This window comes from Pezoporus wallicus, unplaced genomic scaffold (assembly GCF_028554395.1).
Source record: "Pezoporus wallicus isolate ANWC-B61680 ecotype Strahan unplaced genomic scaffold, APGP_CSIRO_Pwel_v1 contig_5261, whole genome shotgun sequence".
Classification (NCBI taxonomy): Eukaryota; Metazoa; Chordata; class Aves; order Psittaciformes; family Psittacidae; genus Pezoporus; species Pezoporus wallicus.
This window is the reverse complement of record NW_026642423.1, coordinates 488,035-513,858: the sequence shown is the minus strand read 5'-3', so window position 1 is coordinate 513,858 and position 25,824 is coordinate 488,035. Positions and strand designations below refer to the sequence as shown.

The 25,824-nt window shown below is 41.6% G+C and overlaps 1 protein-coding gene across 1 annotated transcript in view; it reads left to right on the top strand.

Moving 5' to 3' along the window:
* The window catches only part of USP54 (ubiquitin specific peptidase 54), a 74,762-nt gene that overhangs the window by 22,826 nt on the left and 26,112 nt on the right, over nucleotides 1-25,824 (top strand). Inside the window, exons 4-10 of the mRNA XM_057430300.1 lie at nucleotides 5,303-5,437; nucleotides 10,031-10,144; nucleotides 10,304-10,386; nucleotides 12,837-12,942; nucleotides 21,694-21,840; nucleotides 23,281-23,430; nucleotides 24,667-24,835. Coding sequence (XP_057286283.1) covers nucleotides 5,303-5,437; nucleotides 10,031-10,144; nucleotides 10,304-10,386; nucleotides 12,837-12,942; nucleotides 21,694-21,840; nucleotides 23,281-23,430; nucleotides 24,667-24,835 — 904 coding nt within the window. The remainder of the gene's footprint in view (nucleotides 1-5,302; nucleotides 5,438-10,030; nucleotides 10,145-10,303; nucleotides 10,387-12,836; nucleotides 12,943-21,693; nucleotides 21,841-23,280; nucleotides 23,431-24,666; nucleotides 24,836-25,824) is intronic.

Here is a 25,824-nt window from a genome sequence, read left to right as displayed (position 1 = left end):
TCTTTCCTGACTTTGAATAACATTGAACCGTTGCTCTAAAGGTGACATTCTCTTCCTGTTGACTTTAGAGGAAAATAGTCTTCACTAAGCTAAATTTAGCCTTTAAATAACACCAAAGAAGTTGTATTTTTTCCATGCTTCCTTGGCTTGCTGTGACTGTTTCTAGGGATTCTGATGTCATGCAGAATATTTACTGTAAGAGCTTAACTAGCTCTATAAATACTGGTTGTAATTTTAAATTACTTTTTCTAAAATGAGGGATCACAGGACAGTGATGTCATACCTGATACCAAATCACATTTTATTTTTGTACCACATTGAAGACATCCATTGCATGAATGCTTGAAGTGATTTTTAAAACTTTCTGTGCTACCTGGCTATGTTTATATGGCTGTAAAATGAGTCTTGAAATCATTCCAGGCATACGCTCTTTAGTTATTCTGAAGGAACTTCGCACCAAGAACTATAAAAAGACAAGGGAGAGCTGCAGACTCTGTGCTGGAATCCCAAACACTGTTTCTTAAGATGTGGCATTAAGTGGGGTTTTTTTGAGTGCACAAGCCGCCTTTACCCTATGTGGTTTGCCTGCCATAACACTGGAACAGCTTTTTGATTTATTGTTAATGTTGAAATCTACTGTGTTCTGTTTTGGTTTTCTTTTTTCTACAGCCTGACTTTGCTTTGGTGTTTGTTTAGAACAGCTAGAAGAGGACAGGAAGGGGGAAATCCGTCTACTGTACTGAGCATGCCACAGAGAGTTTGTTCTCCTTCCAGGGATTGTACTGGGAACTCCATAGTGCCAGGATATAGGACAGAGTGCTTTTTGTAGTTTGCAAAGAAGAATGCTCTATTGATTGATAAATTCCAGTAGGGCTGGTCTTTTCTGTAATTTTGTAATGTGCAACAAAAACAGGAAGAATGTGAATTTTCTGTATAGGAACAATGTTGTTGTCTAAGGTGAAAACTGAGAACAATAGAAATTACTATAGTTCATGGTTCTTATTGGCTACTTAATGGAAATGGAGGGATTTGTTATGAAAAGTTCATTATATGGCTGAGACAGCAATAGTTCAGTTGGTTGCAAAGATTTCATTCTCTTGTGCTTTTTTTTCCAAATCAGGATAGCGTTAGCAGGGTAAAGCAGTAGTAAAAATACGTAAAATAGCTACTTGTATTGTGCAAGTACAGTTCCATGAGTTAATAACCTGCTAATAGAAGCTTCCAAATAATAATTGCTTTATTTGATCTTGATCAAACAGTTATTCAGGTCACCTAGTTGATGTGGACACTCTTTCATTTGGATTTCTTCTACTGCCACCCTCCTAAACAAAACTCATGGAAAGTATATTTGAATTTGATTTTAATGGTAGCCAGGGAGCCTGACTTTAATGTATAATATCCCCAGTACGGACTGTAGTGTTCAGACCACAGTGTGAGTTAAAAATGGGAGAGACTGTAAAAGAAAGGAATAAGTGGAAATCTAGGTTGATTGTTATCAGACTTGGAGGTTTGGAAGGAAATCCAAAAACACAAAACCAGATAGAACTAGAATTTTATTGTACCCTTGAAAGAGAATGTAGCATGAGGAAGAAATGGGAGCCAGTTAAAATACTGTGGGTGGAGGCTGATGTGATGGATGGGAGAAAAGTAATTTTAGCAGCCAGAATTTTTATTGAAACAGGTTGTTGTAGTGAGTAAGAGGCTGCATGAGAAGAGTGTGATGTTCTGGATGAGAGATTAGATACTGTGGACCAGAAAAAAAGTGTCGTTAATGGAATGCAGAATGAAGGGCATGTAAGAGAAAGTTTTAAATCAAAAAACCACACACATACACGCGCGCGCACACACACACACACCCTAACCACAAACAAACAATTAAAAAAAAGAAAAAAATACCCAACCCTTAAATAAGCAAAGAAAAAACAGAAACAGTTGAGTAACACAAGAATAATACTGGCATGTTGAGCAGTGAGAGAAAGCTGAGGATTGGCCATGTTAGTATTCGTAGCTTTTGCTAAAAGGCAAAAACTGTTGATATAGGGAATACTAAAGCATTTGGGTAGAACATGTTTTGTTCTTTGAAACAAATACCACACCTGCTGCTGCAGTAATATCCCCATCCAGAAGGAGCTTCTGCATAAAGCTGGAAGAGAAAAATTAGTTCTCAGAAAGCTGCCATGGACACAACTCAAATTTACAGTGCATGAATGGTGGTCTGATTCAGTAGCTGTTGCCTGTTCTCTTCAGCTGTCAGTTTATTGTTATGTCAGCCTGCTTCCACATGCTTGATTAAAAAGTCATATGTGCATGTGTATCAAGTCTGGGGTTTGTTTCATCAATGTGGTTAGATACACATTGCAGATGTCAGTTTACCCTGAATAAATGGAATACTTCTTTCCTAGGGAGAAAATTATTTCAGCTTTCAAATCTTTAAAGTTTAAAAGAACTCTAAACTGTCAATCGCATGAATTACCAGAATTATTATCTGTATTCTCTAACCAAGTGAAGAACACCCTGTTTTATGATAATACATGTGAATTTTAGCATTCTGAAATAGAAAGCCAGGTTTTAACTTGTGTGGTAAAGGTTCCTTGTCTCAAACCTTAGGTGATTTTCTTTTGAAGTTTTAGGAATTTTATGTTGATCCCCACACTTCTGAAACTGGAGAAGACTGTAGTGATAGGACAGGGAGTAATGGGTTTAAACATTAAGAGGGGAATGTTCAGGTTAGGTATAAGGAAGAAGTTCTTACTGGTGAGACACTGGAACAGGTTGCCCAAAGGAGATGTGAATCCTCCATCCCTGGGAGTGTTCAAGACCAGGTTGGACAGAGCCCTGCGGGACATGGTCTAGTGTGAAGGGTCCCTGCCCATGCCAGGGGGTTGGAACTAGATCTTGAGGTCCTTTCCAACCCTAACCATTCTGTGGTTATTTTGGTATACCACTGACTCTGCAAGCCTTTGTTTTACTGATATATGTCAGAAGCCCAGATCTGAAATGGAAAGGACATGAGGCTTCCAGTTACAAAAGCAGGAAAAAGCCTTCCAAACTGTAATGAGCCAAGTGAGGCCCTACAGTAGATTGCCTGTGATGGTTAAGGAATTTCCAGATCTGGATGCCTTGGGTAAAAGATCAACTATGTAACTGTAGTTGATTTTTGAGTTAGTACTTGGGGAAGGACTAGATGCAACTAGATGGACTTTGACAATTTATTCTTCCTAAAGTTCTGGGGCTTTGTGGTTTGTTTTGTTCCCTATCCGTGTGTCGCATTTTCCAGATCTATGAAGTGAGATTGATGATAACCACATTTCTAAAGCATAGTCATGAATATTTTCAAGTGCTTTTAAATTGTTTAATACAAAGTGCTGAAGCAGGATGAAATTATGTTTCACTGGGTTTGGGGTTGGTTTGGGGGTTTTTGGGGGGAGGTGTTTGGGTTTTAAGGTCCACTGAAATGAGAAAATTTAGCAATGAAACATGGAACTTGCTCAGTTAACAGTGGCAGAAATGGGGATGAAGGTTGTTAAGTGCAGAGACATTGTCATTCTTTCCATTTTTTATATATACATATATATAAAGGAACTGAGGAAAGGTAGGCAATGTCATTCATAAGGTGTGAGATGTACTGCCTTACAGCCTTCTCTTCATTACCACTTTCCTTGTCATTATTTGATACTCTGATAAAGGCAGTATTAGAAGAGCTTTCAGCTTCAGCACAGTGGGCCCTCACACATGAATGAGCACCATCAGGGCTATCAAAATAAGAACAGCAGTAAAGAGAGATGGGCATTTTACATCTATATTAAATAACACGTCAATACTATAAACTGTGCAATTCCTGCAGCCAGAAATGGCAGGGGTTCAGAGGTTGGGTTGCTGGCTATGCAATGACAGCTGTGTTCTGCACCATTTCAGCTTTCTCTAAGTAGCCAAGGTTGCAGTTTGGTTAACCATCTCCCAGTTTGCTTTCTCATTTCCTGAGAAGAAACAAAAAAGAATAGTTAAAGGAGAGAAAAATTCAGATGATTTATTTCCAATTAATACAGATCCTAAGTATGCTGGGAAGAGGCTTTCTGGAGTCAAGGGAAGAAGTGATGCATGAATCAACATTGCTATGGATTCTCAGCATAGGGTTGAAAGAAAACCAAACAGGCAAAACAGTTTTAGGCTGGCTTTCTCCTTGTTTGACTAAGTTTAGAAGGCAGAAAAGCTAAGTGATACCCAATCGATCTTTTTTCTCTTGCAGTTAGAATGGAGCTTTTCTGCAACCTTTAGGGAAATTGTGAGAAAGGTTTGATAGAAAAGGACAAGCAGAATTTTGAGATTGACACTGATGAAGATAGTGTCTTGTCAAATGAAATGAGGTAGAGCAGAGGGGTGTTGGAGAGAGAATGGTCTTGTCTGAAAACAAGGGCTAGAAGTTTTTACTTAAACTGAGGATTTTGCGTATAGGATGATGTTCCTGTTTTTGTGGGAGAGCACAGTGCAAATTAAATAACTGTTCAGAAGATCTTTTGGATATCACATGCACAAGTATATGCACATAGACATGCACACAAAATAAAAGTGGGTTTTTAATCAGTTGGGAGTATGTACCAAACTTTCAAGCATATAATCCAGCATATATAGACGTAGTGTGCCTTTATAGAGGTACTCATCCTTGCATATGATTACCCACATGACCTGTAACTTAGTTATAAAAATGCAGGTTTATGGCAGCAAATGAGCAACTGGCCATATATAGCAACTGTTACTTGTGTCATGCCTCTTCCCTCCTGCATGCTGACGCAAAAATCATCTGATTCTTACCAACTTGGACTTACTGGAAGGTAAATTCCTTAAACAGTGAAAGCAGCAGGTTGTGGCTGTTTGATGGCTAAGACATTTGAAAAGAGTTGCTTGAAAGAGGAAAGAAGGCAGCTTATGTAAGAAGAAAGCTACTGAGGTGTGAATGAAAAAGTGAACTGGAGAAAAGAAATAGGAATAAAAAGTGAGAAAATGTTGGTGTCCGTTGTGTTTGCTTTGGGAATCAAAGTTGGAGGAAGATCCAAGGGGGATTATTAACACTGAGGGAAATTTATCCCTAAGCTACACACCCTCCCTTGAATATGTCAAAGGAAGGAATACACAAAGGTGCATGTAATTTCAAGAGGAACTAATTCTGTGATAGTCCCTGTATGATACAAAATATCTGTGTGTTGCTTGATCAAAGTGAGTTAAATGTTTGCTGTTTTGTTTTCAGATAACTTGAGTCATGTTTTGAAAATACAGTAACTTACCTATCTTTTTGTTTTACCACTAGAGTATCTTCAACCAGTTCCAGTGTAGCAGTGAGAAGGTACTGCCTTCTGATGCCCTGCGCACTGCTCTTGCAAAGACATTTCAGGATGAGCAACGCTTCCAGCTGGGCATCATGGATGATGCTGCTGAATGTTTTGTGAGTATAACTGAAAGACGGTTTGACAGGCGTAGATGTGAACCCCCACTACACAATATTTATTTTTTTTTTTTTTTTTTAGTTCCCCCATTCCTCCCCAAATTGTAACAGACTTTGCATGTGTGGCCTGGAAAAGTCCACAGAGAGGTCCTGAATCTTCAAGTAATCCAGTGGGGCACCACTATTTGGCTTGAGAGGAAATTACTAATGATTTTGAATTGGAAACATCAGTGTTACCCATTTTTACAGTTACTTTTGCATATCTACTGCTTGCATGCTTAAGTGCATCTTGGATAGGAATTGTAAAAGCAACTGCACTGCAAGAATATTTCAGAATTCTAGTTTTAAGGATCACCTCAAAAGGGTGAAAGGACGTTTTGTCAGTTATTGTGAAACCATGTTTTCACAAACTCTAAGGGAAAGTAAAAATAAATAATCAAACACAACCCAATACACTTGTTCGTGTTTGTAAGCTGAGGTAAGCAACAGTAAAATGGATCATGTCCAGTTATTTCTCTTGCTGTATTTGTAAGCCATCTGACAATTTGTTTTAGGCTAGTTGTCTCATCAGTGTGGTTGATAGATGGTTTTAAACACTAGTTTTACATCCCTAGGTTTGCCCACCTGTTTTCATTATATACTCAAACTCTTTCCTGGCATCCATTATGTTAAGCTTTTATTCTTAGCCACATTTCCTCCTTTTCCCTCTTCAGTCTCCTAAGTTGATTAAACTTAATTAGGATGTATTTTTGTCTTGCTTACCTATTGGCTGCTCCCCTTTTTGGAAGGGGTGGCCCAACTGTATTTGTATCTTACTTGTTTATTAACAAGAATGTTACTTCTTAATCAAAGTACTGGATTTACTTCTGCAAGGTAGAACTTCTCTCAGCTAAAGCACCTATCAGAGTGGAGTCATTTCTATATATTAAATCTTTCATTTCTGATACCTAGCTAATTTGAAGCTTGCACTGTAAGAGATCACAGAAATGAGATAAATACACATAGCTGTTGTAGTTCTTCTCCTAAACTAAGTGGACTGACATTGGCCTTTGATAACTCAACATATCCTGTGTTTCTAGAATATTAATATAGCAAAACATCATACTTTAATGAGCTTGCTTAAAGTGGAAGTACATCATGCCAAGAAATCCTCAAAGTGAAATAAATTGCATCAGCCTGCACAGAAGCTCCTGAGCGCAGTTATGCCAAATAATTTTATGCAGTCCAGCACTTGAATGAGTTCTGTATGGTGTACAACATGGGAACTTCTGATTTAGTTTCTTTCTTGAGAAAGCTATGTAGCCTATCTCATACTGCTGTGGAAGTCCCCACAAACAGGTTTGTTAGGTTAACTGTACTGGCAAAAGGACAGTTAAAATGAGTACAGATTCCTTTATGAGGTTAAGCTTTAAGGTAGAAATAATTCATAGAATCACAGCATAGTTAGGGTTGGAAAGGACCTTAAGATCATCTAGTTCCACCCCCCTGCTATGGGCAGGGACACCTCACACTAAACCATGTCACCCAAGGCTCTGTCCAAACTCGTCTTGAGCGCTGCCAGGGATGGAGCATTCACAACCTCCCTGGTCAACCTATTCCAGTGCCTCACCACCCTAAGAGGAAAGAATTTCTTCCTTATATCCGATCTAAACTTCCCCTGTTTAAGTTTTTACCCGTTACCCCTTGTCCTGTCCCTAATGAAAAGTCCCTCCCCAGCATCCCTATAGACCGCATTCAGATACTGGAAGGCTGCTATGAGGTCTCCACGCATTCCTTCGCTCCAGCATATCAACGAAACTACACAAGACTGGTCCCAACACCAATCCTTGAGGGACACCACTCGTTACTGGTTTCCAGCTGGACATTGAGCCATTGACCACAACTCTTTGCGTGCGGCCATCCAGCCAGTTCTTTATCCACCGAGTGGTCCTTCCATCAAATTAATGTCTCTCCAATTTAGAGACAAGGATGTCGTGTGGGACAGTGTCGAACTCTTTGCACAACTCCAGGTAGATGACATCAACTGCTCTACCCCTGTCCATCAGTTCCGTAGCCCCGTCATAGAAGGCCACCAAATTGGTCAGGCAGGATTTCCCCTTAGTGAAGCCATGCTGGCTGTCACCAAGCACCTTGTTGTTTTTCATGTGCCTTAGCATGCCTTCCAGGAGAATGCTCCAAGATTTTGCCAGGCACAGAGGTGAGACTGACTGGTCTGTAATTCCCTGGGTCATCCATTTTCCCCTTCTTGAAAATGGGGGTTATATTTCCCTTTTTCCGGTTGTTGGGAACTTCACCTGACTGCCATGATTTCTCAAATATGATGGCCAGCAGCTTAGCAACTTCATTCTCCAGCTCTTTCAGGACCTGCGGATGGATTTCATCAGGTCCCATGGACTTGTGTACATTCAGGTTCTTAAGATGGTCTCGAACCAGATCCTCTCCTACAGTGGGCTTAGGGTCTTCATTCTCACAGTCCCTGCGTCTGCCTTTGAAGCCTTGGATGGTGTGGTCAGAGCCTTTGCCAGTGAAGACTGAGGCAGAGAAGTCATTCAGAACCTCAGCCTTCTTCAAATCCAGGGTAGCCATTTCTCCTGATAGCTTCCAGAGGGGGCCTACGTTGTCCCTAGTCTGTCTTTAATTCACAGCGTACCTATAGAATCCCTTCCTGTTATCCTTAACATCCCTAGCCAAGTTTAATTCTACCTGGGCCTCAGCTTTCCTAACCTGGTCCCTGGCTTCCCAGACAACATCCCGGTGTTCTTCCCGTGCCGTCTGTCCTTGCTTCCACTTTTTATACGCCTCTTTTTTCATTTGAATTTTCCTCAGGAGCTCCTTATCCATCCAAGGAGGTCTCCTGGCCCTCCTGCTGCGCTTCCTTCTAGTTGGGATGCAACACTCCTGAGCTTGTAGCAGGTGACCCTTGAATACCAACCAAGAGTCTTGGGCTCCCCTGCCCTCTAGGGCTATATCCCATGGAACCTCTACTAAGCAGGTTCCTGAAGAGGCCAGAGTCTGCTCTTTTGAAGTCCAGGGCAGTGAGCTTGCTGCACGCTCTTCTCACTGTCCTGAGGATCTCCAATTCGACCGTCTTGTGATCGCTGCATCCAAGGCTGCCCTGGAACATCACATTTCCAATGAGCCCTTCCCTGCTGGTGAGCACGAGGTCAAGCATGGCACCTCTCCTTGTCGGCTCCCCTATTACTTGCAGAAGGAAGTTGTCTTCCACACAATCAAGGAACCTCCTGGATTGCTTGTGCTGGGCCCTACCATCATTCCAACAGATGTCAAGGTGTTTGAAGTCGCCCATGAGAACAAGGGCCTGTGTGTGTGAGGCTTTTCCTGTCTGTTTGTAGAGTGCTTCATCCGCAGGTTCTCCTTGTTCACGATGTCATGATTGAATTCCCTAGCTTTTCTCTTAGTTAACCTTTTCAGCCGTAAAGGCAGAGATTTAAGTTAAGTGGAAGAAGAGCTTAGACTCTAAGGTTCTAAGAAAATTGTGCAAGGACAGAGCAGGTTGCGTACAGACCTCATAGAAGCCTTCCAGTATCTGAAGGGGGGTTATAGGGATGCTGGGGAGCTACTCTTCATTAGGGACTGTAGTGGTAGGACAAAGGGGTAACGCATTCAGGCTTAAACAGGGGAAGTTTAGATTGGGTATAAGGAGGAAGTTGTTTATGGTGAGGGTTGTGAGGCGCTGGAATGGGTGGCCCAAGGAAGTTGTGAATGCTCCATCCCTGGTGGTATTGAAGGCTGTGTTAGACAGAGCCTTGGGTGACATGGTTTAGTGTGAGGTGTGCCTGTCCGTGGCAGGGGAGATAGAACTAGATGATTTTAAGGTCCTTTCCAGCCCTAAGTATTCTGTGATTCTATTTTGCTTAATAATTTAATCTTGATCTGTTTATTGCAGGCCTATAAACGATCCAGGCAGCTCATAGTGATAGTGAAAGGTGTGCTGCTGGAAGAGGCATCAGTAGACTTTTGTCACCCTCAGCTTAATGTTGGCAGCAGTGGGAGGAGAGGAAGTCCTGGGACAAGAACTCATGGGAACTTGAAAACATACGGAGTTGTCTGAAATAGTGTCTAGAAAATTTTATTTCATGCAGATTTTAGTCTGTCCATTCATTTATTAGTTCTACCCCTTTTTGATAGAATGTATTTTATTTGCCATATTTCAGAGTCCTTGGGGAATGTGGAAATTGATTCAGTTTACTTTGTGGTGATGAGTACAAGTTAGTGGCAATGCAGCGATTTTAAAATTGCAGACCTGTTCTTCCTGTTGTATTTGTGAAATCCATTGAGGGTTAAGAATTGGGTAGAATAAGCAGTAACAAATCTTCAGCTGTGCTAGGAAATAAAATAAATGGTTAACCTGATACAGCATTGCAAATCAGAAGCAGTAGCCATTTTCTTTTATATCAAAGATATGCTAACTTATGTTGTGTAAGCAGCATTGGAAAATTTGTAGGAACCTTCTATCTCCATAAATAATGCTTACAACATCATTACATCTGACATGCTTTTTGTGATTTACATTTTAACTTTTGTTTACATTTGAAATGATCTAATGCTTTTTTTGCTTCTCTCTTTGGCTAGGAGAACCTGTTAATGCGAATTCACTTCCACATTGCAGATGAGACAAAGGAAGATATTTGCACTGCATCACATTGCGTTTCCCATCAGAAGTTTGCAATGACCTTGTTTGAACAGGTGAGGTAATGATAATGTGTTACAACAATCACAAGTTCTCGAGGCTTCAAATTTTCATTTGTAAGACATGCATTGCCATGGTAAATAAAAAAAATACAAGCAGAAGTGCTGCTGTGGAAATACCTGTTTAATCTTGTCAATGTATCACATTTTCTTTAGTGTGTTTGTACCAGCTGTGGTGCCACATCTGACCCACTACCTTTCATCCAGATGGTACACTATATTTCTACAACCTCACTCTGGTGAGTTGAAATTATTAAAAGGAAGAGAATGTGTGCGTGTGTCCCTTTTTTTTTTTTTTCTTGTGGTGTTTTTTGTTTGTTTATTTTTTAAACTGGTATTGCATTTTGAGCTTTTCCTTAGCAAGATTAAATCTTCAGAACATGGTTTGATTAAAGTTGGTGGAGCTTTGATAACTGTGATAAAGAACGTGAGGATTTAGTGGAGCAGAAGGTATCACTTTAGGCATGGATCAGTGTGTCTTCTTGTTTGTGATTCTGAATCTGACAGCTGTAGGGGCAAGGTCTTGTGGTTTATGTTTTGAAAATCCTTAATATGTGAGCAGGTGAGTTAAGAAAGATAAAAAAAGAATTACTCTGAAAAGGACCTTTGTACATCTACTCCATTGTCCTGTTCAAAGCAGTGCTAACTGCAGTGCTAGATGAAGCTGACTGGGGTTTTGTGCTGAGTTTGGAAAACGTTCAAGGATAGAAATTCCATGACTTCTCTGGGCTGCTTCTTCCAGTGCTTAACGACATAGCGTGAATTTTTTTTTCCTTATATCCAATCAGAATTTCCCTTTCTGCATCTTTTACTTCTTGTCCTTTCTCTGTTCGCTTCTGCAAAGAGTCTGGCTTATGTTCAGCTTGTCCTTAAGCTTTCTGCAGTGTTGCTCCTCAGCTGTTCAGTGCCTAGCCAGTACTGCTGCACCAAGTGTGCTTCGTCTGAGGTGCAAGACTTTTTTTATTTTCCTTTAATGAATTTCATGAGATTCCTATCAGCTCATTCCTCCAATCTGTCAAGAACCTTCTGGATGGCAGCACTCCTTTTCTGTATATTGACTGCTCCATCCAGTTTGATGTCATCTGTAAACCTGATGTGGGTGTATTCTGATTCATCATCCAGGTTGTTAATGAAAATGTTAAATAGCATCAGCCCCAGTATTAACCCCTGAGGAACCACAACTCTTGACTGACTGCTGGTTATGTTTTGGTCCTCTGAGCCTGAAGGTCCAGCTGTATTCTACTCAGGCAGCCCACACCTCCCAGTTTGGCCACAAGAATGCAGTACGTGATTGGAAAACTTCCTAGAGACCAAGTGATATTTACTGCTCTCACTTCCTCAGCAGAACCCATTGTTTTATGACAGGAGAAAATCATGTAGGTCAAGCGTATTTTGCCTTTGGTAAATCATTGCTGCCTGCTCTGATGTACTTTCTTGTCCTTCATATGCCTGGAGTTGATTTCCAAGGGGGTTTTGATCTGTCATCACCTCAGGTACTGTCACCAGCCTGTAGTTCCTCAAACCCTCTTTCTTGGATGGATATGTAGCTCCTGCTTTCTCTAGTTATGGGGGAACTCCCCTGGTCACCATAACCTTTCATTAAAGGAGATGGTCTAGGATGAAGCATCCCTGCCCGTGGCATTGGGGTTGGAACTTAAGGTCCTTTCCAACCCTAAATATTCTATTGTGCACGGAGCAATAGCTCTAGCTCTAGTCTTCTTTTAGTAGATTGCTGCTCAGTTACAAGCTGCTTAAATCTGATTGAGGTAGGAGTCTGATCTGCTTTTGTCTTGAAATTTTAATTGGGTGAAAACTTCTCTTGTGTGAGATATGTATTTACAGAGCCCCCCAAAAACTGTCTTGAAAACTGCTAGTTACTCTTCTCATGCAGATCTGTTAAAAGCTACCATTTTACAAGTGTATCAGGAGTACTGTAAAGCATTCCCCCTTATGGCTGCTACCTGCTGTTCCATCGAACTGTAGTTTTCCTTTAGGTCATCAACAGACACTGGGTATTCAGAATATTATTTATTATAAAAATATAAATAGTATGTTTTCTGGCCAGGAATAAAGTTGTGTAAATGGTATTCAGTATTTTATATTAAATATCTCAAATCTTAAGTCACAAGATATTTTAAAATCATCAATAAAAAGTAATATATTTACTTAAAGCATTTTAAGGTTGAGCATGCTTTGAGCCCTAATATTCTTGCATACTTACTGTCATCTTTCAACTTGGACAGTTGAAATTAGTTGACTATCGTGCTATTTTTGTCTATAGCTTTATTATTAAGGATATGCTTTACTGTGCTACTTTACTAGGGTTGTGGTTACTGAAGGGAAGCATTATGAGGCAAATGCTTCATTTTGAAACCAAGTATTTATCCATATAAATAAAAAAGCCTGAAGTTGGCTTTTAAGATGTAAATTTTAAGCTGAACTACAAACTGTTTCTATTTTAAGTTACAGTTGTTTTCTTTATACAGTATTGTCGTGGAAGATGTAGTAAATCACACTGAATAATTATGTGATTTTTCTGTACTATAATATTAAATGTAAAAAAATGTTGCGTAGTTTTAAGGCTCTTTTAATAAAATTTAAGTGAAACATATACTTCTGTAATGTGGGTTTGTGCTTTTATTTTGTTATTAAACTTTTTTTTTCCCCTTGTGCTTTCTCTATACTGAAGCAATCAAGCTATATGTATGCTGGAGAGACGAGAGAAACCCACTCCAGATATGTTTGGAGAGCTACTACAGAATGCCAGCACAATGGGAGACCTACGAAATTGTCCAGTTAGTATCCTTAGTTTTCCTTGGGGGGGGGGGGGGGTGGGGGTGGGGAGGAGAAGGGTACGAAAAGGACAGAAGAGTTTTAGTGTATTACACTGATGTGTACCTTTAATGTAAGCATTTTCAAGGTTCAGCTCATCATGATAAAGAGTTTTCTTGGTGTTTGAATTCAGTACCTCTCACTTAACCTCTCACATGTTGAGTGCTTCTTTGACTAGATGAAGTAGTGAGGAGTAGAAATACTGTGGAAACTAAAAATGAATGCTTCAGAGGGTTTTGGGTGGAAACTAAAATTGAATGCATCAGAGAGTTAGAAACAATGAAAAAAGGTGGTGAGGGGCAATAATTGGAAATGCTTATGTTCCTCTCAAGGAATGGCCACAATCCATTCCTGTTCATGTCTGTTTCTGCTAGAAGTACTTACCATATGTTTGCTGTTCAGCTTCACTGAGAGTTGGTGAAGCCTCCAGCGGTAGGATTACATGAAGCTGCAATCATGCTGCTTTCATCCTATGATGAAATTTCTGGTATCTTACTTAAAGAAATGGAAATGACAAAGAATTTGGAGGCTGTCTTTTTATAGGAAATGTCTGTAAGTTACCATGGTTTTGATTAGCTAAGCTTTTTAGAACAGTGCTTCCACACTTCACCCTGTTTCTTTAATGATTGTTTCTGTTGAGGCTAATGTGCTTCATCTATAATAATAGCATGGGAAAGGATTAATTATGGTACAGTCTTTTCAGAAGTACCTGCAGAACTTCAGTAGCACATACAGAACTTTTGCATCAGTTACTAATCATGTGTACGAAATGAGTAGTTTTGCTTAGATAAGCTTCCATCCAACTTCATTACTACTTCTTAGTTGGAATCATAGAATCATAGAATAATTAGGGTTGGAAAGGACCTTAAGATTATAAAGTTCCAACCCCCCTGCCATGGGCAGGTACACCTCACACTAAACCATATCACCCAAGTCCTCATCCAACCTGGTCTTGAACACTGCCAGGGTTGGAGCATTCACAACCTCCCTGGTCAACCTATTCCAGTGCCTCACCACCCTAAGAGGAAAGAATTTCCTCCTTATATCCAATGTAAACTTCCCCTGTTTAAGTTTTAACCCGTTACCCCTTGTCCTGTCACTACATTCCCTAATGAAGAGTCCCACCCCAGCATCCCTATAGCCCCCTCTTCAGATACTGGAAGGCTGCTATGAGGTCTCCACACAGCCTTCTCTTCTCCAGGCTGACCAGCCCCAACTTTCTCAGCCTGTCCTCATATGGGAGGTGCTCCAGTCCCCTGATCATCCTCGTGGCCCTCCTCTGGACTTGTTCCAACAGTTCCATGTCCTTTTTATGTTGAGGACACCAGACCTGCACACAGTGCTCCAGGTGAGGTCTCACAAGAGCAGAGTAAAGGGGCAGGATCACCTCCTTGGACCTGCTGGTCATGCTCCTTTTGATGCAGACCAGGATACGGTTGGCTTTCTGGGCTGCAAGCGCACACTGCCAGCTCATGTCCGTTTTCTCATTGACCAGCACCCCCAAGTCCTTCTCTGCAGGGTTGCTCTGAATCTCTTCTTTGCCCAACCTGTAGCTGTGCCTGGGATTGCACTGAACCTGCTGTAGGACCTTGCACTTGGCACGGTTAAACTTCATGAGGTTGGCATCAGCCCACCTCACAAGTGCGTCAGGGTCCCCCTGGATGGCATTCCTTCGCTCCAGCATATCAACGAAACTACACAAGACTGGTCCCAACACCAATCCTTGAGGGACACCACTCGTTACTGGTTTCCAGCTGGACATTGAGCCATTGACCACAACTCTTTGCGTGCGGCCATCCAGCCAGTTCTTTATCCACCGAGTGGTCCTTCCATCAAATTAATGTCTCTCCAATTTAGAGACAAGGATGTCGTGTGGGACAGTGTCGAACTCTTTGCACAACTCCAGGTAGATGACATCAACTGCTCTACCCCTGTCCATCAGTTCCGTAGCCCCGTCATAGAAGGCCACCAAATTGGTCAGGCAGGATTTCCCCTTAGTGAAGCCATGCTGGCTGTCACCAAGCACCTTGTTGTTTTTCATGTGCCTTAGCATGCCTTCCAGGAGAATGCTCCAAGATTTTGCCAGGCACAGAGGTGAGACTGACTGGTCTGTAATTCCCTGGGTCATCCATTTTCCCCTTCTTGAAAATGGGGGTTATATTTCCCTTTTTCCGGTTGTTGGGAACTTCTCCTGACTGCCATGATTTCTCAAATATGATGGCCAGCAGCTTAGCAACTTCATTCTCCAGCTCTTTCAGGACCTGCGGATGGATTTCATCAGGTCCCATGGACTTGTGTACATTCAGGTTCTTAAGATGGTCTCGAACCAGATCCTCTCCTACAGTGGGCTTAGGGTCTTCATTCTCACAGTCCCTGCGTCTGCCTTTGAAGCCTTGGATGGTGTGGTCAGAGCCTTTGCCAGTGAAGACTGAGGCAGAGAAGTCATTCAGAACCTCAGCCTTCTTCAAATCCAGGGTAGCCATTTCTCCTGATAGCTTCCAGAGGGGGCCTACGTTGTCCCTAGTCTGTCTTTAATTCACAGCGTACCTATAGAATCCCTTCCTGTTATCCTTAACATCCCTAGCCAAGTTTAATTCTACCTGGGCCTCAGCTTTCCTAACCTGGTCCCTGGCTTCCCGGACAACATCCCGGTGTTCTTCCCGTGCCGTCTGTCCTTGCTTCCACTTTTTATACGCCTCTTTTTTCATTTGAATTTTCCTCAGGAGCTCCTTATCCATCCAAGGAGGTCTCCTGGCCCTCCTGCTGCGCTTCCTTCTAGTTGGGATGCAACACTCCTGAGCTTGTAGCAGGTGACCCTTGAATACCAACCAAGAGTCTTGGGCTCCCCTGCCCTCTAGGGCTATATCCCATGGAACCTCTACTAAGCAGGTTCCTGAAGAGGCCAGAGTCTGCTCTTTTGAAGTCCAGGGCAGTGAGCTTGCTGCACGCTCTTCTCACTGTCCTGAGGATCTCCAATTCGACCGTCTTGTGATCGCTGCATCCAAGGCTGCCCTGGAGCATCACATTTCCAATGAGCCCTTCCCTGCTGGTGAGCACGAGGTCAAGCATGGCACCTCTCCTTGTCGGCTCCCCTATTACTTGCAGAAGGAAGTTGTCTTCCACACAATCAAGGAACCTCCTGGATTGCTTGTGCTGGGCCCTACCGTCATTCCAACAGATGTCAGGGTGTTTGAAGTCGCCCATGAGAACAAGGGCCTGTGTGTGTGAGGCTTTTCCTGTCTGTCTGTAGAGTGCTTCATCCGCAGGTTCTCCTTGATCAGGCGGTCTGTAACAGATCCCCAGAGTAATGTCTTCCGCAGCTATTTTCCCTTTAACCCTGACCCACAAACTCTCTGTTAACTGCTCACCTGTCCCCAAACAGAGTTCCATACTCTCCAGCCTATCCCTAACATAAAGGGCAACTCCCCCTCCCCGTCTGCTGGTCCTGTCTTTTCTAAAGAGCCTGTAACCTTCCATTCCAACGCTCCAGTCATAGGAGCCATCCCACCATGTTTCTGTGATTCCTATTATATCATACCCCCGTAGACGTGCACACATCTGTAATTCCTCCTGTTTGTTCCCCATGCTATGGGCATTTGTATCGAGGCATCTGAGCCAAGCTCCAACTGAAGCTGGCTCATTGGCTGGAGCGGCTGGGATATCTCTACATTGCTCCAAGCATTTATTATAGGTTCTGGCAACTGACTGGGTGTGTTGGGATGGAATGATGCTCCCCTCCCCCAACACATCTAGTTTAAAGCCTGCTTGACCAGTCTGGCATGACTCCTACCAAAACTGCTCTTTCACTACTTAGACCAGCTCCACCAGCCCCCACTAGACCTGGCCTACAAACTTGGGTCTCATTTTCTTTATACCCCAACCCCTGACTATGGCACCACTGTTCTAACCATTTATTAACCTGGCCAATCCTCCTACCTTTTTTTAGGTCCTCCCCTGTGTCCTGGAGAATTGACAAAAAGACTGTCTGAGCTCCAGATCCCCATACCACCTCTTCCAGGGCTCTGTAGTCCTTCTTTATGTTCCCCAGGCTACTACTGTCTATATCCCTAGCACCCATATGTATCACCAGCAGTGAGTAGAATAAATTGATCTGTTGGCCATACTGCTAAACCTGCAGCTTACAGCCAAAATGTTGATCAGAGTGAAAGGAAAGAGAAAAGGACTGCTGCTTCCCACTGCCAGAGAGTATCCTGACAGTGACAAGCTTATAGCCTACACAGTATATCTGCAAGAGTTGTGCCAAAGGCAGGAATTATCACAGAAAGTCTGAGGGAGTATTGGCTTGTTTTTCAGTGAGGAGTGTGGGAGAAACTGACCAGAATTTGTAGGCTAAGCTGTGAGTGATGACTGGCATTTAACCACTTAAAACCAATTACCGCATATGTCCAGTTCATTGTCACAGGCTGTTATTCTTAAAGATGTTCCATTCTGCTATGCAGTAAAAATCTTGACAAAATTCAGTTGAATCAAGTCTGTAAAAGCTTCATGTAAATACTTTTTTTTTTCTTTAAATTGTAAGGGCTCAGTTTCAAAAAGGGGAGTTTGGTATCTTGTTCTGCCTTTTGAGTATGTCCAGATCCAGGGCTGCAGATAAGTATGCAAGAAGACAGCAATCTGGACAGCCATAAATCCAGGGGTCCAGATGGGATGCACCCGTGGGTGCTGAGGGAACTGGCGGAAGTCATTGCTAGACCACTCGCCATCATCTTTACCAGGTCTTGGGAAATGGGAGAGGTGTCTGAGGACTGAAGGAAAGCAAATGTCACTCCTGTCTTCAAAAGGCAAGGAGGACCCGGGTAACTATAGACCAGTCAGCCTCACCTCCATCCCTGGGAAAGTGATGGAACACCTTATCCTTGGTGCCATCTTAAGGCATATCAAGGATTAAGAGGGTTATCAGGGGCAGTCAACATGGCTTCACCAAGGGGAAATCATGCTTGACCAATCTCTTAGCCTTTTATGAGGAAATAACACAGTGGATGGATGATGGCAGAGTGGTGGATGTGGTCTACCTTGACTTCAGCAAAGCATTTGACAGTCTCCCACAGCATCCTCACAGCTAAATTGAGGAAGTGTGGTCTGGATGATCAGGTAGTGAGGTGGACTGTGAACTGGCTGAAGGAGAGAAGCCAGAGAGTTGTAGTCTATGGGGCAGAGCCTAGTTGGAGGCCTGTATCTAGTGGAGTGCCTCAAGGGTCAGTACTGGGACCAGTATTATTTAATATATTCATCAACGATTTAGATGAGGGAATTGAGTGTACTATCAGCAAGTTTGCTGATGACACTAAGCTGGGAGGAGTGGCTGACACGCCAGAAGGCTGTGCTGCCATCCAGCGAGACCTGGACAGGCTGGAGAGTTGGGCAGGGAACAACTTGATGAAATATAACAAGGGAAAGTGTAGAGTCCTGCATCTAGGCAGGAACAACCCCAGGTTCCAGTATAGGTTGGGGAACAACCTGTTAGAGAGCAGTGTAGGGGAGAGGGACCTCAGGGTCCTAGTGGACGACAGGATGACCATGAGCCAACACTGTGCCCTTGTGGCCAAGGAGGCCAGTGGCATCCTGGGGTGTATGAGAAGGGGGGTGGTTAGTAGGTCGAGAGAGGTCCTCCTTCCCCTCTACTCTGCCCTGGTGAGACCGCATCTGGAATATTGTGTCCAGTTCTGGGCCCCTCAGTTCAAGAAGGACAGGGACCTGCTGGAGAGAGTCCAGCGCAGAGCAACGAAGATGATTAAGGGAGTGGAGCATCACCCTTATGAGGAAAGACTGAGGGAGCTGGGTCTCTATAGTTTGGAGAAGAGGAGACTGAGGGGTGACCTTATTAGTGTCTATAAATATATAAAGGGGGAGTGTCACGAGGATGGAGCCAGGCTCTACTCAGTGGCAAACAATGATAGGACAAGGGGTAATGGGTACAAACTGGAACACAAGAGGTTCCACTTAAACTTGAGAAGAAACTTCTTCTCAGTGAGGGTGACGGAACACTGGAACAGGCTGCCCAGGGAGGTTGTGGAGTCTCCTTCCCTGGAGACATTCAAAACCTGCCTGGACACATTCCTGTGTAACCTTATCTAGGTGTTCCTGCTCCGGCAGGGGGATTGGACTAGATGATCTTTTGAGGTCCCTTCCAATCTCTAGCATACTGTGATATCATCACACTTTTTCACATATTGATTAACAGGTAGGGTGGGAAACAGATGCATAATTGCTGCTTCATGTAATGCTAATGTTAGATGCCTCACCAGTCCTCAGTGAAGCACTGCAGGCTCTAACAGGAATGGTTTGTGTACACGTTCCCTGGGGGCAGTGTATTTCCATTTTATCCCCCCACGTTCTGTAATGTGTAATTTTGAAACTTTCACTCTTAGTCTCCATCAAAACATTATTTTGGTTTTTGGAATATTGGCAAATAGTGGCTCATCTGAGTACAAGAAATGAAGGTATTGTATTGTTGTCTAAAAGATTCATACACGTCCAGCTATTTAGTAACTGAGGTGTGGGAAATTTAATAGACATTCTTTGTCAGGTGGAACTGCTATTTAACTCTGAAATAATCAGTGGGATAAAATTGCTTACTACTTGCTGCCCCTTTCTTTTTCTATTTGGGAAATTTTTCTTTTGAGGCTTAGCTAAGGATGGCCTGAAAGTCACGCAAGGGAAACTTTTATCAGGATACCATATTCCTCCTTTCTTGCAGAAAATGATGATGTTAGTTAGCTGAAGGAAAGAAGACAATTTAAGAGTGAGATAGGTTTGCTGTAGTAATCCACAGGAATGCTTGTACTTTGAATGACCCTTGCAAAACGCGTGTGAATATAGACACCTCAATATTAAAGCCTCATAATCTACATTTAAACATGTCGTGGTTTAAGCCCAGCCTGTCACTCAGAAACCACGCAGCTGTTTGCTCACTCCGCCTTCTTCCTCCTCTCTGCTCCCAAAGGGATGGGGAGGAGAATCGAAAGAATGAAACTCCTATGGGTTGAGATAAGAACAGTAACTGAGGTATAACACAAACCACTACTGCTACCACCAATAATAATAATGATAAGGGAGATAACAAGGGAAGAGAATACAACCGCTCACCACCCGCTGACCGATAGCCAGCCCGACTGAGCAGTGATTTAACCCTTCCGGGTAACTAGCCCCAGTTTATATAGCAGGCATGACGTGCTGTGGTATGGAATACCTCTTTGGTTGGTTTGGGTCAGGTGTCCTGTCTCTGCTTCCTCCCGACTTCCCCTCCTCCGTGGCAAAGCGTGAGATTTGGAAAGTCCTTGGTCATTACTAAGCAGTAACTAAAAACATCGGTGTTATCAGTGCTGTTCCCAGGCTGAAAGTCAAAATCACAGCACCAGCTACTAAGAAGGAGAAAAATGACTGCTACTGCTGAACCCAGGACAAAATATCATCGTCCTCTGCCTGTAAAAAATATCTGTCTTTCAGTGCCTTGTTGTTAAGCTCATTTCTTTCTGTTTCTGTCTGATAATTGGGACTGAAATTCTGGATAATTTTCTAGACTGCTGTGGGGAAGAAATGCTTTATGATCTCTTCCCTGATTGTAGTGTCAGAAGTTATACTCAGTTGTGAAACTGGTCTCTGTGTAGAGATGAGAAACTGTTCTCAGTATTAAAATGTTTTGGTTGCTTTGGGTTTTGGGGTTTGTTTGTTGGTTTGGTTGGTTTGTTTGTTTTTTTTTCCTGGAATTTTGCAGAGGTACCTTTGTGACCTGCCACAGGGCAAAAATGAGCGTTGCAGAGACTTTGTCACAGATGTTGTCTTGTCCCACCATGTCCCATCCCTGTTGTCATCCCTGCCACCCTAAAACAAGATAAAGCACTTTTTACTAAAGTTAAGTGATAGTTATTAGTTCAGATAGCACTCTTTTTTCATGATGAACAATGCCATGCAGATCTTCCATCTGCTCTCACATTTATATGAATATGGGTTTAACTGTTCTAATATGAGTACCTTGTAAAACAGCAGCCAACTATTACGGCAAAGCAGAACCTGAATGTTTTTTTTGACACTGTTGTAGAAAGCATCAATCTCTGTGTCCTGGGTTCAGCAGTAGCAGTCATGTTTTTTTTTTGTTTGTTTGTTTTTTCCTTTGTGTTAGCTGGTGCAGTGCTGTGTTTTGACTTCCAGCCTGAGAACAGTGTTGGTGAAGTCGATGTTTTCAGTTGTTGTTAAGTGATGTTTACCCTGACCAAGGACTTTGTGAGGCTCATGCTCTGCCAGGGAGGAGGGGAAGCCGGGAGGAAGCAGAGACGGGGCGCTACTGCTACTGCTGAACCCAGGACACTCTGTAAATACAGTTTTTAATCTGAGATTCTGATCCAAAGAAAGTGAGCTTTCCCTCCAATTCCTAAGAATTTTTGGACTCTTTCATGTATGCTGGCTTATCTCTTTTTACAGAAGGCTGCTTGCACTATGCCTTTTAATCATTATTAGCAGTATGAAAAGAATCAACAATGTTTACTTTAAAACTTGAAAATCTAAGATAGTCTTGGTAATGCTCCTCATCTGTGACATAAGAAACTCGTTATCTTGACACTGAGTGTACTATCCACTTTGTTTCACCACCACCTCTTTGGAAGCTGTACTTTTGAAACTTACTTGTTAGTGCCTTGCCCTAACATGATAATAATAGGAGGATTATATTCAATGCTTTGTTTTATTAAAATCCTCAGAGTAACTGTGGGGAAAAGATCCGTATTCGTCGTGTGCTGATGAACTCTCCACAGATCATCACCATTGGCTTAGTCTGGGACTCTGACCACTCTGACCTGGCTGAAGATGTGATTCACAGTTTGGGCACTTGCCTTAAACTGGGAGATGTGAGTGCTTTTGTATTTTGACACTGCTTACAGACACAGTTTTTCTCACAGTAGTCTATAGTAGCAGATTGAGAAAAGTAAAATGTCACCGCCTTTACCTTTTCATTGTCTATAGATAGGGGAGTAGAGAGCAGTTTGAAAGATCTGACCTGTTTCTCAGTGCATTACAACCTTCTGAAAATACTAGTGTATTTGCATATTTCTTGAATTTCTGAACTTGCTGAAAATTAAAAATTACTCCACAAAACAAAGCTTGTCTGAATGAAAAAAAAAAATGAAGTGCAAGGAAACTTTCTGGGGTTTGTGCTATTTCTATGAAAATACATATGTAAGCCTTCATTTGAATAACAGGAGTTTGTTTCTGTTTCTTTTGAAAGATTGGGGCTGTCTGGGTTTGTTGGTAGTTTCAGTTGTTTGGTATGGTTTTGTTTTTTTTTTTTGTGCTTCTTTAAATCCTTTTCATTGAAGTATGTGGTCATAACACTTAAGAGCTATTTATAACTGAGCAATCTGAGAGATGGTGGCTGGCACTGTGTGATTGAAAGATAGATTAAATTGAGAGTGTTTGGTATCTGGAGGTTTGTGCCCTAAGGATTCACTTATTCTACATTAGCTGATGCTTTAGAGCTGAACTATTGGTATAATAAACTGTATCTGTGTCTCACTGTACTGTTGAGCTATTACATTAAAATAATTAAATATATCTACCCACACATACATTTAAAAAATGCATTGCCAATGCACAGTGTACCAAAATTAGTGCAAGTTAACGGAAATGTGGTTATGAAACAGTGTGGTCCTTGCACAGTAAAGCAGTAACGCACTAGAAAATGAGTCCTGTGCATTTTTAAATAAAACACGGTCAACTAAATAGAAACAGTTTTGTTTCTGTGTGCTGACTTCTTCTGTTTTTTCTGTGTGCTGACTTCTTTTGACCTACAAATGTATGCAGTTTATCTTTTATGTGGTGGTGTTAGGAATTTGTCTTAGCTTAAGTCAGAATAAATGTCGGCTATTCACTGTCAGAAAAGCTTTGTTTCTAGAAAACAAAGAGGAATGAGTGTTTTAACAATATTTGATATAATCAGGTGGCATGACACAGAGAATACAGATTTTCAGAATAGAATGCTACCCCAGATACCAAAAAGGTATTCTATTATTGTTGTAGATGTCTTCCTTAAAGTGCAGCCACAGTCTCCCAGACTAACTTGAATCTTGAGAATCTCTTGAGTTGATAGGCATCTATTCCTAATCTGTGTCACTGATCTTGCTTAAACATTGGTTAATTACTTAAGTATTTATTGCCTTATTTTTCTGATCATTAAAGTAAAAACCTGGCACCTCTCTGTAGTACTTGGAGGTCTTCAAACATAACAGTATGTAAAATTCTGGGCATTTTATTAATTTCTTCTTTCATTTTTATTAACTCCCTTCTTGAAGCTCTTCTTCAGAGTAACTGATGACAGAGCAAAACACTCGGAGCTGTATTTGGTGGGAATGATCTGTTACTATGGAAAACACTATTCTACATTCTTCTTCCAAACTAAAATCCGCAAGTGGATGTACTTTGATGATGCTCATGTCAAAGAGGTGAGAAATTAACGTTTAGAATAAGCTACTTGTGTGTATATCCATACTGTTTTCTACAGATTTCGAGGAAGTTTGGATATTTTTCCACCAAGATCCTGAACTCTGTTGCACCTTTTTCTGAGCAAAGTAAAACATTCTCAAAAAAGAATATCAGTAGTCTCAGAAGCCCTATTCTTAGTTGTGTTGTGTTGGCCGCCTGTCTTGCTTTTATGATGTTTTTTGAAATCCTACAGTTTACTTGTGCACACAGCTAGCATACATCTCTCCCTTGCTGACAAGCAGTATAGCTATTTGGTGCCTGCTTTTTGGGTTCTTTGTTGAAGTATCTTGATGCCAGTCTTCCCTAGTGGTTGCTGCCAACAACAGTTTTTCTGCTTCTGTTAGTGCTTTTTTTGTCCCCTTTTCACTAAGCATGAGGCCCTTGGCATTAAAGATACCAGTGCCGGAATCTCAGCACACTGTTATTACATCCCATTAGTTTGTTTGACATTATTTCACACCACTGCCCTTTTTTTCTTTCAAGTCATGGAAGCATAAAGATGAGAGAGGAAAATTTTCTCCTGTAGTCATGCCAAGCTCAGTCTCAAAGGAAAAACTCTAATCCTTGCATTTGTTCAGTCACATTTCTCTGCAGCAAAACAAAGATAGGTGGCACAGTGCTTTAGCAGAATACTCATGCATGGTGTAAATCTGTTGGAATACATATTCAGTGTGTTAGGTGAAACCTGTATTAGTGCGTTTGGAATGCTTTTGAGATTTATATAACTGTATGAAATATTCTCTGGCCTGTCAAAATGCTTGCAGAGGTTCTGTAACAACAGAAATACCCACACCAAAATGGTTAGCTTTGACTTGAATCTGCTGTCATGATGTTGATGTATTTTGTTATTCATGTTTTTATGGATTAAGACATTTTAACAATTTTTTTTGACTGCAAAGTTAAAAACATTTTTGAGGATGAAAAGGTTTTTACTGGGGGGGAAAATCTGAAAGGGAAGGATTATTTTTCTAGTCATGCTTTATTAGGAATTGTAATGTGTTCAGCCATAAGATGATGAATACCCTGATTTTAGTTAGGTTGGCTCCAGACTTGTCTTGGAGAGTCCAGTTCAATATTGCATATAGAAAGAGTTAAAAAATGACAGAGGAAAATAAAACTCTGAAAGAGGTATGATGGAGGGCTGAACAGAGCTTATTATATTTTTATGCATTCTTTTATTGTTGTTGTTAATTCAGATTGGTCCAAAATGGAAAGATGTTGTGACAAAGTGCATTAAAGGTCACTATCAGCCTTTGCTGCTGCTGTATGCAGATCCAAGAGGAACTCCAGTGTCAACACAAGACTTGCCCCCTCAGGTGGATTTACAGCAATATAGCAGGACTTGCTATGATAGCGAAGACTCAGGTCAGCAGTATATGCCTTATACGTTTATGCTGTAATGCTGCATGTGAATTCTTCGGGTTTGGATGTGGTTTTGTTAGCAGGGGTTCTTATTGCTTGTCAAAGCTGATCTAGAATTCTGAAGAGGACTTCTAGCGTTTCAACTTTGAACCTTTCCCTTTCCGAGACTCTGTTTATTGTTTGGGTAGCAATCTTTTCCAGAAGGGTTTGGAGAAAGAAGCTAAAATAAAAAAATAATTAAGGACCTGATGGCATGGACATAGAGAAGAACAGTAACTGGTAACTTCAGTGTCTGAGTTCATAAATCCATCATAAATCCTTGTCAGAAAGGGAACAAGACCAGAGATGCATAAACACATGAAAAAAAATTAAAGGAAGCTGCAGAATTAAACATAGTAGGGTAGCTAGGGAAAAGAAATATTAAGGAAATGTCATAAATGAGTCCTTAGCTAGGATGGTGGGGGGATGGGGAAGAAATCCCCTTAGAAGGGATGTGGGGGGAAGGGGAAGGGGAAGAAATACCATTGAATTAAAAATAAGAAGAGAGACAGAATCAGTGCAGCTTACCTTCAGCCTTTGGCTTGTCTTTTACTTAGATAAAGCAGCGCAAGAGATACAAACCAATTTGTGGAGACTGAAGGGGAAGGGATTGGCAAAGGCTTATATGCATAGATCATGTTTGCTTCTTCATTTTTCATGGTTTGTTTTGCATTAAAAAAGATCTGCAACAATAGATATGTAGCACTTAACATCTCGGAGGTCTTCAACACATTGCTACTTCCTGAATTCTTCGTATTACTGATAGTCTGTTGAATTGGGTATGTCCAAATAAGGTGCTTCAGAGGTTAGAACTTGGTCTGCTCAAGATACCAGTAGTGATCTGAACAGGCTGTTGTTCTGGATAATTGCAGACATTTAGTCACACCAGTTGAGGCCTCACTTAAAGAAGAATAGGTAAATTCTGAGAGAGATACGCAATTTCAATCCAGATA